The sequence below is a fragment of the Hipposideros armiger genome, unplaced genomic scaffold, assembly GCF_001890085.2.
Source record: "Hipposideros armiger isolate ML-2016 unplaced genomic scaffold, ASM189008v1 scaffold_89, whole genome shotgun sequence".
Taxonomy (NCBI): domain Eukaryota; kingdom Metazoa; phylum Chordata; class Mammalia; order Chiroptera; family Hipposideridae; genus Hipposideros; species Hipposideros armiger.
The window spans coordinates 2,005,858-2,025,509 of NW_017731439.1; the positions used below are offsets into that span (position 1 = coordinate 2,005,858).

Sequence of the window (19,652 nt, forward strand, 5' to 3'; positions counted from 1 at the left end):
GTTTAACTTAAATTTCAATTTGTCTTTTATTGATGTAACCCCTTAAGGTAGTATTTGAAAGTTGATATCCAAACTTCTTACTGAAGCTTATAGTTTAGATACTCTATTAATACGTCAAGTTCTTACTGTTGGAAGGAGAAGCAAATTAGGGAAAAAACGTTTGCTCTATTTCTGCTAACCTAGTATTGTGTTTTGTTTTCAGAACAAACCCCACAGTCTTTGCTACTACAATCAACATTGGATCAATTCATACCATACAAAGGCTGGAAGCTTTATCTCTCTGAAGGTAGAATAGAAAATGCGAAAAGTACCATAAATTATCATTTTTTAACTTGTCTTTGGATGCTTCATCTCATATACATTTGCTTACTGATATATATCCCCTTTAATATTAGTTCACCAAAACAAGTCATGTTTATGGTTTTTTTTTTAAAGATTTTTATTTTTTATTTTTTATTGGGGAATTGGGGGGATGGGAACAGTGCTGGGGAATTGGGGGAAGGGGAACAGACAAGTTGCTGTCCTTTTGTTCTTCAGTCTAGTTGTAGAGGACGTTGCTTCACTGGCCCAAGTTGGCACCATCATTGCGCTCTTCCTGGGTGAGGCACATCAGTCGCCGGCTTCTGGACGGCCGCTCACTGTGGCTGCTGGCCGCTCACGCTGGCTGCTGGCTATACACAGTAGCCCATGGCAACCCACTGCCACAGGGGCTGCACCCTACGCTGTTGCCGGCAACTCACGGCAGCCCAGCTCCAGGTTGAGCTGTTGTTCAGCATCTTAGCTGTGGAGGGCAGTGTCACTGGCCCTCATATGTGGGATCCGAACCGGGGCCCTCTGGAATCCCAAGCCAGCTCTTAACCATCGCGCCACTCGGCAGGCCCATGTTTATGTTTTAAGAGCATTATGTTTAGGTTTTGTATGAGTCAGGAGAACAGAAACCACAGTAAGTATTTAAAAAAGCGGATTTAATACAGGAGTTGGATATGTTCATATAGATGGAAAACTAAAAGAGCAAAAAGGAAACATTGAGGTAAGCCCCCAGATAGTAGTAACTTCAGGAAGCATCAACCATTCTTATGATTGAGGAAACAAAAGATAAAAAGTTCTGAGGTTACCCAGAACCTAGGAGTTCAAAGGAGGGGCCACAACATCGCTCTTGTTTTGACCCTTGAGGAGCACCCTGTAAAGCTGTACTTAGCTAAAGCAAATTAACTTTAAATTAAAGCTCCTAACTCTGGTGGGAGGATAGCACTGTTGGTGCTCGGAACTGGAAGCTGGAACTGTAGCTATCCTCTGCAGCTAGAGATGCTGACAAGACCTGGAAACAATAAATTCCTTTCTTTTCTGCCACCTTCCAGTCTCTAAGATGCCTTCAGTTGGCAGAACCTAAATTGAGCCTGGGAAATGCAGTGTGCAGATCTTGGTCATAGGATCACAAAGCAGAAAATAAAAGGGTAGGCTTGGAACAGAGAGATGATAACCAACACAGATTTGTGTAGAAACACAGTTAAGCCATTTCCATTTTGTAATCCAGAACAACAGCTAACGTCATACATCTGTCTATATAGGCTTGGAGAATTGTCTTTTTCTGTGCTCTTACAGTATCTATATGCATGTTATGTCTCATGAGATATGAGATAGATGATAGATAAATATAATAGATAGATAGATAGATAGATAGATAAGTGTTTTTTCCCACTAGATTGTACAATGCTTAAGGTCAAGGATCTTGCCACATAACAAGCGCTCAGTATTCATTTTGTGAATGAATAAATTGTTTTTTGGATGTTTATTATATTGAGAGTCTGTTTTCTGTTATATAGACAGATACTTTTCAGACTACTTCATTGTACTGTTTCTGTGTGGAAGACTGATTAAAAAATGTTATAGAGGGCCAACCGAGTGGCGCGATGGTTAAAAACTGGCTTGGGACGCCAGAGGGCCCTGGTTCGGATCCCACATATGAGGGCCAGTGACACTGCCCTCTACAGCTGAGATGCTGAACAACAGCTCAACCTGGAGCTGGGCTGCCGTGAGTCGCTGGCGACGGCGTAGGCTGCAGCCCCTGTGGCAGTGGGTTGCCATGGGCTACCGTATGTAGCCAGCAGCCAGCGTGAGCGGCCAGCAGCCTCAGTGAGCGGCCGTCCAGAAGCCGGCGACTGATGTGCCTCACCCAGGAAGAGCGCAATGATGGTGCCAACTTGGGCCAGTGAAGCAATGTCCTCTACAACTAGACTGAAGAACAAAAGGACAGCAACTTGTCTGTTCCCCTTCCCCCAATTCCCCAGCACTGTTCCCATCCCCCAAATTCCACAATTAAAAAAAATAAAAATGTTATAGAACTTAAGAGTGTAAAAGATAGTTTACAGTTTTAGGACCAGAGTCAAGTGGTACATTGTCTCTCCCTGGTCTCAGGAAGGGATTTTGACAAGTGGCATTTTGGACTAGTAGAATTTACTTTGTGAAGACTGTCTTCCGCATAAGAGTTTCAGAATAAGAGTTTAGTTCCTATGTGTAGCTTTGACTTTATTATGTAAGCTATTTGAACTAATAGGTCCTTTTAGGTGTCAAAGTTTCAATACAAAGATTCCCAGATCTTGGTGCTTTTATTTATTTATTTTTTATATTTTATAATTTAAAATTTTTTTCAAGTACAGTTGACATACAATATTATAATAGTTTCAGGTGTACAGAGTAGTGATTAGACATTTATATAACTTACGAAGTGCTCACCCCAGTAAGTCTAGTACCCATCTGACATAGATATTGGTGCTTTTAGAGAGAGATACTTCCTGTCTGCATTTCAGATTATGTAAACCTAAACTTGTTTTAGAATCTTTTTTTTTAACGATTTTATTGGGGAATTGGGGGAGGGAACAGCATTGGGGAGTTGGGGAAGGGGAACAGACAAGTTGCTGTCCTTTGGTTCTTCAGTCTAGTTGTGGAGGACGTTGCTTCACTGACCCATGTTGGTATTGTGATCATTGCACTCTTCCTGGCAGAGGCAAATCGGTCGCCAGCTGTTGGACAGCCGCTCACGGCGGCTCACACGGCTGCCGGCCACTCACGGTAACTTACGGCTGCCCACTGCAGCCCCACTACAGCCTACGCCATTGTTGGCGACTCACGGCAGCCCAGCTCCAAGTCGAGCTGTTGTTCACCATCTTAGCTGTAAAGGGCGCAGCGTCACTGACCCATGTGGAATCCGAACTGGTGGCCCTGCTGCTCAGATCTCGCGCTCCCAAGCCAACTCCTAATCAATGCGCCACTCGGCCGGCCCTAGAATCTTAAGTATACATTCAATACGACTTCTTATCTAAATGTAATCAGTATGCAAAGCAATTGGGAAAAGTCACCTACTATGGTATAGTGTTTCTTCTGGCTCATGAAAATTATGCTTGTATATGTGTGATGACTAGGGCTAATGCCATATTTGTTTGATTAGCTTACAGCGATAGCTCTCCTTTTATTGAGAAGATTGAAGCATTTGAAAATTTTTTTACAAGGCGTATTGATTTATATGATAAGGTAAGATACAACAAAAAGCTACTAGTTCACCTTTTTGTGTCATCTTATTGAACAATGTATTTGAGGTGCTAGTGGTTGTGATGGTAGACACTGGAGCCAGACTACCTTGGTCCAGCTCCCAGCGCCGCCACTTACCTGCAGTGTGGACTTTGTTGAATTACTTACCTTTTCTGTTCCTCAGTTTTCTCATCTGTCAGTTGAGAATAATAATATAATACCTATCACAAGGGTTGTTAAGAGGCATAAATAATAATCTAATATATTTTAAATATTAGAACCATGCTTAGCCACAAAACTTATAGTACTAATCACCATATAAATATTATATGCTTTCTCAAAGTATGTAATTGAATGCTCAGTTATAATTGATTCTGAAAAAGCAATTATTTTCATATTTTAATGTTTTATAGGATGAAATAGAAAGAAAGGGAAGTATTTTGGTGGATTTTAAAGAATTGACAAAAGACGATGAAATAGCTAAATTGATACCAAATATAGCAAATGAATTAAGGGATACACCTGAGAAAACCTTGGCTTGCATGGGTCTGGCAATACATCAGGTAAATACTTATTTTCTGAGACTTTTGTTAAAATTTTAAAGGAAGATTTTAACATAATAGTACCTTCTTGAAAAGATACTTAGTTTTTACCAAACAGATACTAGCTAAAACCAAAAGGTTTCAATCCTGCCTTGAAAGATACCATTCATTCTATATATTAACAGCTCACTTAAAATACAATGTTTACTTCCAGTTTATTTGAATAATTAATTTCATCTTACTAAAAATTATGTGGAAATTAAACCTTGTTTTCAAGGAGCTATATAATCTCATAGAGAACATAAGACAAGGCATCATGGTATTATCAGTTATGAACTTGGAACAAAAAGACCAACCTCAGATTTAGGTTCTGTGGCATGAGGCAAGTCACTTAATCTCTCTGAGTATCCATATTTATAAACTGAAAGTAACAATACATGCTCTGCCGCCTGAGTTTTTCTCAGGGTCTGATGGCACAACATATGTAAAAGCATTTTTTTTAGGCTGGCAAACACACATAAATGCTTCAAGGCACAGTGTAGTAAATCTCAGGATAGGCACAGAGAGTAAGTGCTGGGTGCATTCAGATGTAAAGATAAGATCCTCCGCTGTTGGGGAGGAACACGGTATACAATGAGTGGGGAAAGCTCAGAGGAAGATTTAGTAGAGGTGGAGTGGTTTTTGATGGGTCTTAAAAGGGGTACTGAGGGCTGGACATAGAGCAGGGGAGGTAAGCGTAGCCAGGCAAAGGAACAGTTCATTACAAAGACGTGTCCATGGCTAGTAACCCAAGACTGGGAACCTTGGCTGTTGTCTTCACACTCCTCTTGCTCATTACTTCTCAGTATTCAAGTCACTATACTCTTTGATTTGTATTTCTAAAATGTCTCTTAAATTTACCTCTTTTCCATCCTTACTGCCTCTGTCGTAAGCATTCATTATCTTTCCTAAACTGTTGCCATACATGGTAAAACATGATTTGTCCTTAGAAACTGTGATGACTACTACCAAATGAAATCCAAATCCTTTACGTGACACTTAAGGCCTTCCATGATCTGGTTCAGCTTCCTCTCCCCACAGCTCCCCTTCATTCACTACCATTCAGCTAAACTGAGCTCTCTCCAGGAGTTTCTAAATACTTCTACCTCTCGCATGTGCTTTCAGCATAGAATGCCCTTTGCCTTGCATATCCAAATTTTGGGGGCCTATATCAATTACCTCTCTGCGAAACCTTTCTCATGACCCCTTTTCAAAACTCACAAGGTATTTCAACTGTAAATCTTTATAGTCGTTGAAGTATAGCTATGTATGTGCATCTCATTTTCTCTCTTAGATTGTCAGCATACTCTTTTATATGCAAGTAGACGTTAAATATTTATTTAATGTCAGATGCCAAGGGAGTGGGTATTGCATATTTCAAAAGTCATCTTTATTTTCTCTGTCTTAATTGATCAGTGAATTGGGAGAAGTAGAAAATACTTTATCATCAGACCTGTCCAGGAGGTAATAGCTTTGGGGGCTACCTGAAGGACTTTTAATATTAGGTTTAGCAGACAGGAATACTGGGGTTTTCCAGTCCTGGGAGAACAAAATCCCAGGTAACTCATAATCCACTATAAAATAAGTAGTCATGATTAAATATCTGCATTTTAAAGGGCTATTAGAGTTCTGTTTATGTTCTATTCTGAACTGTTTGTATTCATAAACTTCATATTCTCTTTTTACAAAAGAGCTCTGCTTCAAGATGCTATTTTGTTTCCAACTTTTGAGTAAATGTCCTGTTTAGGTGTTAACCAAGGACCTTGAAAGGCATGCAGCTGAGTTACAAGCCCAGGAAGGATTGTCTAGAGATGGGGAAACAATGGTAAATGTGCCTCACATTCATGCAAGGTGAGGAATTCACTGGTAATTATTTATAATTGGGCATTGAAGACTGTTTAAGAACGAGAACCTCATTTTATAAAGCCAAAGAAATCAGTAAAAAGAGTATGAGTTCCTTGCTATCTTATTGGTCAGTACACCCAAGTGAACCCACTGAGAATTCTTCAAAGAAATCTCAACAGAAGTAAACCTCTTCTGCCCAAATAAGTTGATTTCTTAGCCTGCAGATTTTTGTAAACATTGATTTTGAGTGTGTACTTATGAAGATCCCGCTGTTTAAATTTAATAAACCATGTAATACATTAAGTGGTGTGATTATGTTTTGTTAAAATTGTTAGGTTGCTACTGGACACAGAACTAATGGAATTTTGTTTTTCTTTAATTCATCTTTATTGTAATTTTTTTTTTCCTTTTTCACTAGAAAACAGCCAGTGGGACAAGAAGAGAAGGGAAGATTTAGCATGTTTTATTTCTAAGAATGATTTAATGTTTGTGGAATTTCTGATCTATGTAGGGATGATGTGGTTGGAGAATTGCATGGTTGCTCCTAAAAGGAACTTGTGAAAATACAGACAACCTCAATTTTCTGTCCATTGTAAGTTCATGGATAAATAGTTCTGTTTTTGTTTTTAGGGTATACAACTATGAGCCGTTGACACAGCTCAAGAATGTCCGAGCTAATTACTATGGAAAATATGTTGCTCTGAGAGGGACAGTGGTTCGCGTCAGTAACATAAAGCCTCTTTGCACCAAGATGGCTTTTCTTTGTGCTGCATGTGGAGAAGTTCAGAGTTTTCCTCTTCCAGATGGAAAATATAATTTTCCCACAAAGGTGATTGCATGTTCTTTAACTGCCTCTTTATTTATCTTGGTAGAGAAGGTGAATTAATTTACAGAACACATTTCCCGATGTTTCTGAACGCAGAGCTTGCTTTTATTTTTATTTTTTAAATTAGGAAAATAAACATCCCTTTACCCACTGCTCAGAATTTACATTTTGCCAGCTCCAGATATATTTTTAAAGATACAAAGCATTACTGGTAAAATTAGTGTCTTTTTTACCCCTTGCTTGTACACTCCCGGATACAATCATTATCCTGAAGTTAATGTGTATCCTTTCCATTCATATTTTCCTATTTTGACTCAATAGGTACACACGTCAGGTTTTCTTTTCTTTATTCTGGAGTTTGGAAGTGTTCTTTTTTTCTTTAACATTTTGAAAACCATAGAAAAGTGTAGAGAATAATGTAACTAACATCTGCATACCCACCATGATGAGTTGGCAAATACTAATATCTTTTGACTTTAGCTTAATTTTTAAGCAAAACTAGAGTTGAAATCTCTCTGTTCCCCTCCCCAGTTCCATTCACTTGGTTCCATCCCTAGCGGCAGCCACTATTTGTGAAATTGATATGTATTCCTCAAGCCTGCAATCAATATTGACAATATATGTAGGGTTTGTTTTCTTGTGTGTATTTACATAAATGGTATACTGAATGAAACATTTGCAACTTTTTTTTTCCACATGGTTATTTTTGAGTTCTACCTATCTAAGCACACATCAATTCTTTCATTTTTGTTGTGGAGTATTTCGTTAAATGAATAGCCACTAATTATCCATTCTCCTGGTGAACATTTGTGTTGTTTCCAGTTTTGTACAATTAGTGATGATGATGCAGAGAATATTCTTGTACATTTCTCCTTAGCAGAGGAATTTCTCAGTTGTAGGATGTGCTTATTTTTAACTTTACTAGATATTGCCAAATTATTTTCAAGTGTTCGTCCTAACTTATACCCCGCCTGGTAGTGTTAAGCAATTATCATTTTCCCATATTTTCATTAACACCTGGTGTTGTTAGGCTTTTTATTTATTTTATTTTTTATTTTTTAACTTTTTTAAAGATTTTATTGGGGAATTGGGAGGAAGGGGAACAGACAAGTTGCTATCTTTTTGTTCTTCAGTCTAGTTGTGGAGGACGCTGCTTCACTGGCCCATGTTGGTATTATCATTGCGCTCTTCCCCTGGTGAGGCAGATTGGTTGCCGGCCACTGGACAGCCGCTAACAGCGGCTTTTGGCAGCTCACGCCGGCTGCTGGCTGCTCACGCTGGCTTACGGGAGCCCACTGCAGCTCCATTGCAACCTACGCCGTTGTCGGCAACTCACAGCAGCCCAGCTCCAGGTTGAGCTGTTGGTTCACCATCTTAGCTGTAGAGGGCAGTGTCACTGGCCCTAATGTGGGATCTGAACCGGGGTCCTGCTGCTCAGAACTGGCGCTCTCAAGCCAACTCTTAACCAACGCGCCACTCTGCCGGCCCTTGTTAGGCATTTAATTTTGCCAGTCTGATGGGTGTAAAATGGTATTTCATTTTTAATATGAATTTCTATGATTTTTGTTAACGGTTGAGCCTCTTTTCACATATTTATTGGTCATTCAGTTTCCTTCTTTATTGAATTTTCTGTTTATAGCTTCTGTTTATTTTTGTCTTTATAGAGTAGTCCCCCTTTGTCTGCAGGGGATACATTCTACAACCCCCAGTGGCTGCCTGAAACTGCAGATAGTATTTAACCATATATATGGTTAAGTATCAAGGAATATATATATATATATATATATATATATATATGTGTGTGTATATATATATATATATGTGTGTGTGTGTGTGTGTATATATATATATATATATATATATATATATATATATATACCCTTTTTTTCCTGTATGTACATACNATATATATATATATATATATATATATATATATGTGTGTGTGTTCCTTTATATATATGTGTGTGTGTGTGTGTGTGTGTATATATATATATATATATATATATATATATATATATATACCCTTTTTTTCCTGTATGTACATACCTTTTCACTTAAAGGAAGCACTTTATGACTTCCCCTTGGCATATCCAAAGTGCCAGCATCACTACTCTTGTAGTTTGGGGCCATTATTAAGTAAAATAAGGGTTACTAGAACACAAGCACTGTGAAACTGTGACAGTTGATCCGATAACCCAGATAGCTTCTAAGTGACCAGCAGGTGGGGAGCCTGTACTCTGTGGAGACGCTGGACAAAGGGATGATTCACATTTTGAGTGGGACAGCATGAGACTTCAACTTGATACTCAGAACAGCAGTTTAAAAGTTATAAATTGTTTATTTCTGAAATTTTCCACTTAATATTTTCAGACAGAGGTTAACCCGTGGTTATCCACAGATAACAAAAACTGCGGAAAGCAAAACCACAGATAATGGGGGGCTACTGTACTATTGATAGAAGTTCTTTATGAGCTGTAGATACTAATCATTGATTATATACATTACAGATGTTTTCTCCCAGTTTTGGGATTGTCTTTTAAAACTTTGTGGTGTATTTTTTTGTTTTATGGTTTTCCATTTTGACATGGTCAAATTGATCATCTTTTCCTTTATTACTTTTATATTTTTATGTTGTGCTTAAGAAGGCCTTCCTCACTCAAGCATCATAAACATATTTCTTACCTTTTCTCCTAAAATGTTTAAGCCTTGTTTTTTCATGTTTAGACCTTTGATCCAGCTGGGATTCAATTTTGTCAATGGCAAATACTAAGGATCTAATTTTATTCTTTTAGGTGAAAAGCCAGTTGTCACCATTGGTTAATTAATCCCTCTGTTCCTAGTGAAGTATAATGTATCTTCTGTAGTAAACTGTGCTCCTGTGGACGAGTGATTCTGCTTCATGTCACTGGTCTTGTGCCAACTCTCTCTATAGTTTTATTTACATTGCTTTTATTAAAACTTTTGATAAGATAGTTAGACTTGCCATATCTATTCTTTTTTTCCAGAGTTGCCTTTACCATCCTTGGGCTTTAATAAATTTAACATTTATTACATATTTTCTCAAATTGAAATTCCTAAGGCTTTTTTCTCTTACAGGAAGAACAAGGTGTGCTGGATTCAGTGGGGGGCTGGCAGGGCATCTCTCCTCCATGTGGTCTTTCTGTGTGGGTTGGTTTTGGCTTCTCTCACACAGTATTGGCAGCTCAGTACACTCAGTCTGCTCATGTGGCTGCTGTTATTGTCAGGAGACAGAAGTCCAGCTGACAGGCAGAAATGGCTTTGCCTCTTTTGAGCTAGCCTCAGAAGTCAGGTGGCATCACTTCTGCCACAGCCTGTTGGTTACAAAGTGAGTCCCAAGCCTGTCCAGATTCCAAGAAGGGGAAATTAGACTCCATTTCTTGATGGGGGAGTGGCAAGGTTGTGGAAAGGCTCATGGGGAGATATTGTTGCAACCATATTTGGAAAATACAGTCTGCCACAGTCTCTGAATTTATAATGCACCTTAAAGTCCAGTCATTAAACAAGTGACGTGAATATTATCCTATACCAACAGTGCAAAAGGAGGCTCAAGGGGAAGAGATGGTGACTAAAGAAGACCCAGGAAGGGCCTTTGAAAAGGGAAGGATTGAGGCTGGGTGTGTGGGACTGAATGCGAGGGGGCATGCAAGGGTAGGAGACTGCACGGGCACCAAGGAAGGAATAGTGCTTAGGGTGAGAGGCAAGTGAGGAGCCTTGAATACCCAAGCAGAAAGAGAGCAGTCATCTAGAGGGGCCAGCTGAAAAAGTGCCTCAGTAGCTCGTGATACAGAGTCAGTGCCGAAGGAAAGAAAATCATTGCAGTTCCTACTGCATTTTAAATACCATTCTGAGAACAGCTTTTAAGACAATATTAAATGAGGCATTTTAGCTTGAGGTGTGAATGTAGTGTATCAGAATCTGAATGTGAATTCATCTTGTTGCAGTGTCCTGTGCCTACATGTCGAGGGAAGTCATTTACTGCTCTGCGTAGCTCTCCTCTCACAGTGACGATGGACTGGCAGTCAATCAAGTAAGCAGTCAGATTATTTAATAAAAGGCAGGTTTTAGATTTCTCCTACTGCCAAGTACGTCTTTAATTTCCCTGTAGTATACTGTGATTATTTGTAGTCAGCGATAAAGTGTATAATACAAGGTTTGATTAGGAGTTGATGTGTTGAAATGATAATTGTCTTTGAAATTGGTTTCCAATCAGATTCCAGAAAGGATTTGATATGCAAGTACAGTAATACCTTGGTTTGCGAGCATAATTTGTTCCGGAAACAAACAACTCATATTGCAAGACATTGTTTGTTTACCACATTAAAATGTATTAGAAATGTTTGCTTGTCTTGCAAAATACTCACAAACCACATTACTTGCAATTCAAGGTTTTATTGTATTATGTCCTTTTGCTACTGAGAAATAGTTCATTTTATTTTTCACTTATGTAACTCATTGAACTGGATGTAGACTGACTATAAGCAAAGCTGTATAATTCATTCCATAATGAGCTGTGATTGAAATAATATCATTTTGAAAGTTTAAAATAATTTATTAGAAATGGGTGTGTTTCATTTCATGTTCTCATTATCCATGAAGCATTTTACTATAGATATTTTTTAAAAAATAAACTTTTCTTCCACGAGTCAGATATTTTCTTTTTGCATATCTATTTTTAATCCAACAATTTATTCCATTTTTCTGGCTGTAGTCCCATAACTCATCCTAAATATAAAATAATGGGTAGTTTTGAAGGTAGAGTGCTCTCCAGGAAACCTGGCCATAATGGTCTTAAAAAACTAAGAAGGTAGAGGAAAAATGAGATAGGTTGCTACCAAGCCCTGTCCTAGCTTTACCCCTTTCTGTCCTGTAAAAACCAAGACCAACATATGTATTAATTAACTTCACTGTGCTGAGATATTTACACTCTATTTTATAAAAGAGGAAATGTTTTTCCTCTTTTCAGGAAATGACTCCTGAAGGTGATCGTGTTCCCAGTGAGTAGGGGACCCTGGTTCCCTCCCACATCTGCAGGACTTTCTAACTACTAACGGGTGTGATGAGGACCTCGGGGTGCTATATAAGGGTCACAATAGGATATATGCATAGAAGATTCTGGGTAATTTGATTATTTCAATGAAATCTCTTAGTTTTTAGGTAAAAATAGCAGAAAGAAAATAGGCTTACATATTTTAATTGGATTTGAACAACTCCTGATATTAGGAAATCGAAGTTAGGGATAGCAAACTTTGGCACCCACATTTCTTGTACCCTTATAACTTCCTGTATGTTTTGTGAACATCACTTTGTTTTATCCATCAATACTTTCCCATTTGCTGATTTCTAAAATTTTAGTATCCCGTTTGCTGATTCATCCACAGACCCAAAAACTTCACTCTTCTAGTGACTAATTTTGGTGGGCATTTTGGAGGGAGGGTAGACAAATGCATGCACTCATCCTGCCATCCTTAACTGGAAATTTTACCTTTTTAGAATCCAGGAGCTGATGTCTGATGATCAGCGAGAAACAGGTCGGATTCCACGCACAATAGAGTGTGAGCTTGTTCATGATCTTGTGGATAACTGTGTTCCGGGAGACACTGTGACTATTACTGGAGTTGTCAAAGTCTCAAATGCCGAGGAAGGTATGGTATAATTACTCACTTTGATTGTCCCACAATAATTTGTCAGCGTTTGTCTTTTAAGATACTTCTGAATCTCCATTAATGTAGGGGGTTCCTTGTTTATTACATAGGTGAAACTTTTCCTCTGAAATTAAGGTTTATTTGTAGCTAGCTCCCTGTGCCATTTTCTACATTCTCTTTGAATCTTTGTAGGGAAAATGAACATACCAATTGTTATATTTCATACTTTGAAATTGACAGGTTCTCGAAATAAGAATGACAAATGCATGTTCCTTTTGTACATCGAAGCAAATTCTATTAGCAATAGCAAAGGACAGAAAACAAAGGCTCCTGAGGATGGGTGTAAGCATGGAACATTGATGGAGTTCTCACTTAAAGACTTTTATGCCATCCAAGAGATTCAAGCTGAAGAAAACCTGTTCAAACTTATCATCAAGTATGTATGACATTATCTGAGGTTTTATTATTTGTGTGCATGTTGGGGTGCTCTGGGCTAGAAGTAACAAAAAACTAGTCAAATGGTTGTCTCGACATAAAAAATGTCCAAACCTGTAGAGAATTTTTATGACTTTATTTGAGCCAAACTAATGACAATTGCCAGGAAGCAAAATCTCCACAGATTGAGGAAAAGTGCCAGAGAATAGCAGTTTGCAGTTTATTTTACACATTAGAGTAAAAGGAGATGTAAGGAGGGTTATGTGAAATCCGTTGGTGTGGTAGGTTAAGGGGTGGGAGAAAGCAAAGCAGGGAAATCTCTGAGATTGAATAAAAAGTAAAATGCAGAGATGCATACTTTTACATTGGTGGGTACAGGATAGTTAACATTTACAGCACATAGAGATGGTATTCTGGGAACAAGATAACAATGAGGGGTTCTGTGGTCTCTTGCTATGGTGCATGGTTGTGCACTGAGGGGTCTGGAAAAGGGAATTACTCTTACATTTCAAAGATGTGAAAAGATTAATAAACTGGCTTGCTGGAGGTAAAGATTGATCATTGTCAAGGAAGCAACAGGCCTAGGATGTGACTCCCCACCGTGACCCACTTTTAGGAGTTTTTCTGTTCAGACCATCCTATGTGATTACTTTTTGGTCTTTGAGTTTGTAGGGCCTGCCATGCAGGCCTCCCTTGAGCTTGTCGGGTTTAGTATGTGGCCCCTTTTAGTCCACAGTTGCAAACTGTGGTTCACAGGTCAAACCCTGCTAACTGCCCATTTTTGTTTGGTCCATGAGCTAAGAATGGTTTGTACATTTTTTAATGGCTAAAAGAAAGTCAAAAGAATACTTCATGACACCCCAAATTATATGAAATTGAAGTTTCGCTGTCCATAAATAAACTTTTATTGGAACACAGGCACATTCAAACAAATAGCTCACAGATACTTACATGCCTAGTCCTTTACAGAAAAGTTTGCTGAGGTCTAGTTTAAACATTAAGGGAAATTTACTATCTCACAAGAGAGTAATGAGACAATGAACTCCAAAGTCATTTCAGTTAGTTGTATGTAAGGGATTATTTTTTCACTTTAAAAAGCAAGAAAGACGTTTATGTAGAACTCACTTAACATTCAATAAGTATTTCATAAGTTTTTTATTTTCTTGTTATGGCCATGCAGTAGAGAAGAAAGAAGCAAAGCAGAGGCATATTGGCTTTAGTAGTTAAGAGCTCGGTTTTGGAAATAAACCTAAGTTAGAATCCTGCTTCAGCCACTTCGTGTGATCTGGGGCATGTTGCTGAACTTCTTCATTTTTATCATCTAATACTTGTCTCAGAAGGTTGTTCTGAAGAGTGAATGAGATTCCATAATATACTTAACATAATTAACTATGCGCTGTTATGTTGATACTTTTTTGACAATTTTCTGGATAATTTTGAAGAAATATGGGGAAGTGAGACTGAATAATAGATATACCTAAGAGAAGTTAAAGAACCGAGGTTTTGAAATGCTTTGTATTAGGAAAATGGGTGTTGTCATGCATGCTTTCTCCTTCAGGGCTTGGACTCTTTTTCTTTCTGCCTTTAATATATTAATTAGCCGACTAAGAAAGTATGGAGTTCCACAGGGGTTTAGTCTAAAGCATGGTGGGAGAGAGGTTACTGAGCCCAGGTGGGGGTCTGATCTGCTGAGAAGTGAGGGTATGGTGAGTGGTCTGTAGCCAGGGGCCCAGGAGCTACTTGGCTGAGGATCAAAACACCTTTTTGATTGGTTCCCCTCCTCTGTTATAAATAAAAATGAATATTTGTAGTGGTCCTTCCTCTGTATTACTTATAAAAGATAAGCTAGTATGAAAAACTAGGGTTTTTGTCCCACAGTTTGCCTTTACCTTTTTGTTCTAAGTTTGTGATTTCAACATCAAAACTAGAAATTTTTTATGGCCCTCTATTTGCTAATCTTGCAGCGGTTGGCAAACTGGGTAGGGTGCTTATTTTTGTAAATAAAGTTCCATTAGAGCACAGCCCCACCCATTTATTTACATATTGTTGACCATTGCTTTAGGACAAATTGAATAGTTGTGACCAAGACAATAGAACTGAAAATATTTACCTTCTGGACCTTTAAGAAAAGGTTGTTAACTCTTGCCAGATTAACAAATGGATGACCTTGAACGGAGAACGGAGATGACAGTGGAAGGTTATGTTTTAGTTTAGGTTCCTTCAGAAGCACTGATTTGGGAAGCATATTGGTAGGGGAATTGGGAAGTGAGACAGATAAAGGATGGCAGTCAATGAGTGTGTGGTGCCTTAATGAATAGGTTACTACTAGCATCGGGGCTTAATCTTCCCAAGGCCTCTGGGACTCTAGACTGCAGAACTAAGTATTTTTCCATCCAGGGGCCTTCATTTGGGGCTGCTCCTGGGAACTTTAGATAACTCAGCACTTCTAGCCTGTCTGCTGCCATAGAAAACCCTTCGATGGACAGATGTAGGTACAGGTAGGAAGCCAGCAGTGGTTATGGCAGCAACCTGCTGGACAGGGAGTGCAAAGGGGATATGGCAGGACACCAGCATCCGTGTTTACGTATATTAAAAGGGATAATGACTTACAGTTTATTTACTCTTTAATCTATCTCTTCCACACTGTTTTCTTGTGTTCCTTGTTTGTACAATTGATAAATGTAGCTATACTTTGTTATATTCTTATATGGTCTTATTTATTCTGATTCTTTGAATTGAACTGAAAAATGAAATTTTATCCCACCTTAAAATATGTATCAGGTCACCCTTTAGTCTCCTTTCAGTGACTTGGCTGCACAAGTCTGAAGATGTCTAGTCACATAAAATACAATATAATTATGTATCCTCAAGTGGAAGACCATGATTATGATCCATTTTAAAGACTAGTAGTATAAAAAGATCAACTGTATATTTAATTACTTCAAAATACTCTACAAGTATCCTGTCTCCCTTACGCTTACACAGTTTTTAAGCATTCTTCCCTTTATAATTTACCAAGAATTTTGAGAAATTTGCTGTTAGAATAAAACTTCCTGAGTTATTTGAGGGGATGTAAATTTTTTATTTTTGTCTTGTTGATGCAAAACAAAGCAAGTTAATCAAACTGTAAAGTAGATCTTCTAGTAGATTAATGAAGTGTAAGTTAGAATTTATAGGTTGTATTCTGTTTTTCAGCTCACTTTGCCCTGTCATTTTTGGCCATGAAGTAAGTATTTTATTTCATCTTTACTCAAAAATATATCAAGTTGGCAAAAATAAAATTAGACTTTATAAAAAATAGCTAATTTCTGTTGGCCAGTTATTCATATTTTAATATGAATCATTCTTCTCCATAAACGAATGCTGTGACAGGCAAACTATAGCCCCTTGTAAGAAAAAGTTGCTTACTAATTAAGAGTTAATAGGAGTGAGCTTCCTTTAAACTGACTCTGGACACTGTAAACATTAAAGCAGAAACCAACAAATATTTCTCAGTTTTGTGAAATGGATTCATGCCTTGCAAGGTAGGTCTTCACTCAGTCACTTTAAAGATACTGTTTTGTTGAGTTGGTATAGCATGTTACTGGTTATCAAAATACCGGTATTCATTCAGCTTTGGGATTTTGAAATGGTAAATATGATGTGTGAAAAAACTTGATACATAACTATACAATCTTAATTACATAAAGATGGAAGCTTAGTTGTGTAGATACACACAGTGGACCTAGAAGGACATGTCAAACTAACTGTGATTATGATGACTTTGTTCTTGTGTTTTTCAGTTTCCTATTATATGCATATGTTAATTTTTAAAAAATAAATGTTACTTTAAAAACCTAAAAAAAAAAATACTGCTCTGATTTTACATGCTTCTAGTTTTTGCTTTTTAATCATTTACATTATAGTTCATATTATTAGACTTAACTTTTCTTAGAAAAAATTTAAGTTCAATCATGCTTTAAAAAATTCTTAAATAAATGTCATAAACTAAAAGGAGCACCCCTTTTGCTAGTCATCTTTATATTTTTCTCACTCTTATTCTCCCCTTCCCCCCTTCTTTCATACTTGAGCTTGTTAAAGCAGGTTTGGTGTTAGCACTCTTTGGAGGAAGCCAGAAATATGCAGATGACAAAAACAGAATTCCAATTCGGGGAGACCCTCATATCCTTGTTGTTGGAGATCCAGGCTTGGGAAAGAGTCAGATGCTACAGGTAGGAAATCAATCATTTAATATTTTACCTTTTGCTTATAAAACGCATGAATAATTCACAAATGAATTTACTCAAGGCATGTAGTGTGTGTGTTCCAGAGGATCTAGTTTGCCTGGTGGTATAAATGATTGGGTTTGTGTAAGGAATATAAAACTTGTATCTGAGCATCTTTTCAAATTGAGCTAGCTCCTGTCACACAGGCTGCACAGGCATGCCAATCTGTTGAGATGTCAACTATTGTGAAACATCAGCCATTTATTTCCCTAACCTCTTTTTTGTATCCAGCATTGCTTTGCTAGTCTTTATTGTTGGGACCTCTCCTATGAACAGAATAGTTCAAGAAAGTGAAGTAGGGTCACCCATTTTCTCTTCACACAACTCAGTAAACACTGTATTGGGCTTGAAGAATAATCTGATAAAGCTAAGAAATCTGTTGGTATCTCAGCTGCTTCTGAGTCCAAAGCAAGGCAGCTTCTGTGACCAGTTTGTTGTTGGTCCCCAAGAAGCTTTTGTCTCTGCCAGGCAGAGTCCAGTGATTCACCCCTCAAGGGCTTATGATGGCCCTACAAGAATGCTTGTGGTTTCCTTGGAGTGACACCTGGTAAACCAGCCATAATGTCCTTTCTAAGAATGCCCCTATCCTCCCTCCTTACCACCCACCCCCATATAGAAAAATGTGACTAGACCAGGGGCTCCCTGGCTCTTTGGTAAATTGTACTCCTATGACTTCTGCATCTTCGTGTGGGGGCTGGGAACTCTGACACCTTTGGAGCTCTTTGAAAATACTATGGCCTGCTGCAGGCCAAATGAATTAAGTCTCTGGGTTAGGATCCTGGTATCTGCGTGCATAACCCTCCACAGGTGATTGTGATGTGCAGCCAGGACGGAGAACTGCCTTGGTCTCTGTAAACCTATTCTATTCTCCTTCTCGTCAGAGTGAGTCTTTATTTCCTGTGGTTGAGTGTTAAACCAGTCATCATTTTAATTCCTAATCTGACATTTCATCCATTTCCATATTTTGTTCCTTTTGACTAACTGGGCCTATTTTTTTAAAAAACATTCTGTTCTGAGCCCTTGCTACAAGCCTGGCACAGAGTACCCATTTGCAGGTGAAACAAAGTTGATAAAAATGAAAACAGGATACTTAACCAGAATATGCATACAAAAGGTACATGTGGGGATCTAAATTGTTACAGCTTTTCTTTTTAAAGCATTGTGTGTTTGATTTTTGAATTAGTATATTATAGGTTGAAGCCTGGATTAACCTCCACAGTATCTATTATTTGTACAAAATCATTTAATTTTTATACTTTGCTTACAGCATATAAAACTTCATTTTTCTCTCTTACTCCTTTTTTATTTACAAAATACTTCTTGGCAGATAATGGTTCCAAAATACATTAATGGCACTGAAAATGGTTTTTTTGTTGTTCCCCCCCCCCCAAGATTTTATTGGGGAATTGGGGGAGGGGAACAGCGTTAGGGAATCAGGGAAGGGGAACAGACAAGTTGCTGTCCTTTTGTCCTTCAGTCTAGTTGTGGAGGACGTTGCTTCACTGGCCCATGTTGGTATTGTGATCGTTGCGCTCTTCCCGGCTGAGGCAGATTGGTAGCTGGCCATTGGACGGTGGCTCACTGCAGCTCACGGCAGCCCATTGCAGCCCCACTGCAGCCTACACCATCGCCGGCAACTCACAGCAGCCCAGCTCAGGTCAAACTGTTGTTCACCATCTTAGCTGTAGAGAGCGCAGTGTCACTGGCCCATGTGGGATCTGAACCGGTGGTCCTGCTGCTCAAGAGCTCGCACTCCCAAGTCAGCTCTTAACCAATGAGCCACATGGCTGACCTAAAAATGTTTTAATATCAAGAAATGACATTGGCAGTTTTTCATATTTTTTAAACCCAAAATAATATTGGCAGTTTTTCATATTTTTTAAACCCAAAATAATATCTTTAAAACCCTTGTCTCAATTTAAAAATAGAATCTGTAATATTAGTGGAAATTAAATGTTGCAAATAGTTGAAGGTATCGCATGTAAATCTGCTAGCCCCACTAAGCCAGGATTTTTAAAAAGTAAGCTAACACTAACAGTTATGAGTCAGTTACATTGTTTTTAATTCCCCTTTCTTCTGACCATTTAGTAAACCATCATACTCTCAGACTAACAAGGAATTATAAGTAACAAAAATAGTTATAGCTGTTTATAAGCCAGGCACCATAGGGTCCCTTGGCCGGTGCACTGCACAAGCCCAGATTACTCTGACAGAGATAACGGTGTGAGCACCATCTCCTGGAGTTGTGTAGTGCATGGCCATATACAGTGGTCTTGCATTGGGCACGTATTGTGTGCTGGGTACCAGGTTACGTGTCTTACAAACACGATCTCATTTATTCCTCAGGGCAGTATGTGATAAAATATAAGGCAGGGGCCGGCCGAGTTGGCGCAATGGTTAAGAACTGGCTTGGGACGCCAAAGGGCCCCGGTTCGGATCCCACATATGAGGGCCAGTGACACTGCCCTCCACAGCTAAGATGCTGAACAACAGCTCAACCTGGAGCTGGGCT

General features: G+C 38.5%; 1 protein-coding gene across 2 annotated transcripts in view; it reads left to right on the plus strand.

Annotated features, from left to right (window-relative positions):
* The window catches only part of MCM8 (minichromosome maintenance 8 homologous recombination repair factor), a 38,865-nt gene that overhangs the window by 2,431 nt on the left and 16,782 nt on the right, over window positions 1-19,652 (plus strand). For both annotated transcript variants that reach the window (XM_019644644.1, XM_019644645.1), the window contains exons 3-12: window positions 203-286; window positions 3,446-3,528; window positions 3,939-4,088; window positions 5,854-5,957; window positions 6,582-6,780; window positions 10,740-10,825; window positions 12,289-12,440; window positions 12,681-12,876; window positions 16,071-16,101; window positions 16,946-17,086. In XM_019644644.1, the coding sequence (XP_019500189.1) occupies window positions 203-286; window positions 3,446-3,528; window positions 3,939-4,088; window positions 5,854-5,957; window positions 6,582-6,780; window positions 10,740-10,825; window positions 12,289-12,440; window positions 12,681-12,876; window positions 16,071-16,101; window positions 16,946-17,086 (1,226 nt within the window). The remainder of the gene's footprint in view (window positions 1-202; window positions 287-3,445; window positions 3,529-3,938; window positions 4,089-5,853; window positions 5,958-6,581; window positions 6,781-10,739; window positions 10,826-12,288; window positions 12,441-12,680; window positions 12,877-16,070; window positions 16,102-16,945; window positions 17,087-19,652) is intronic.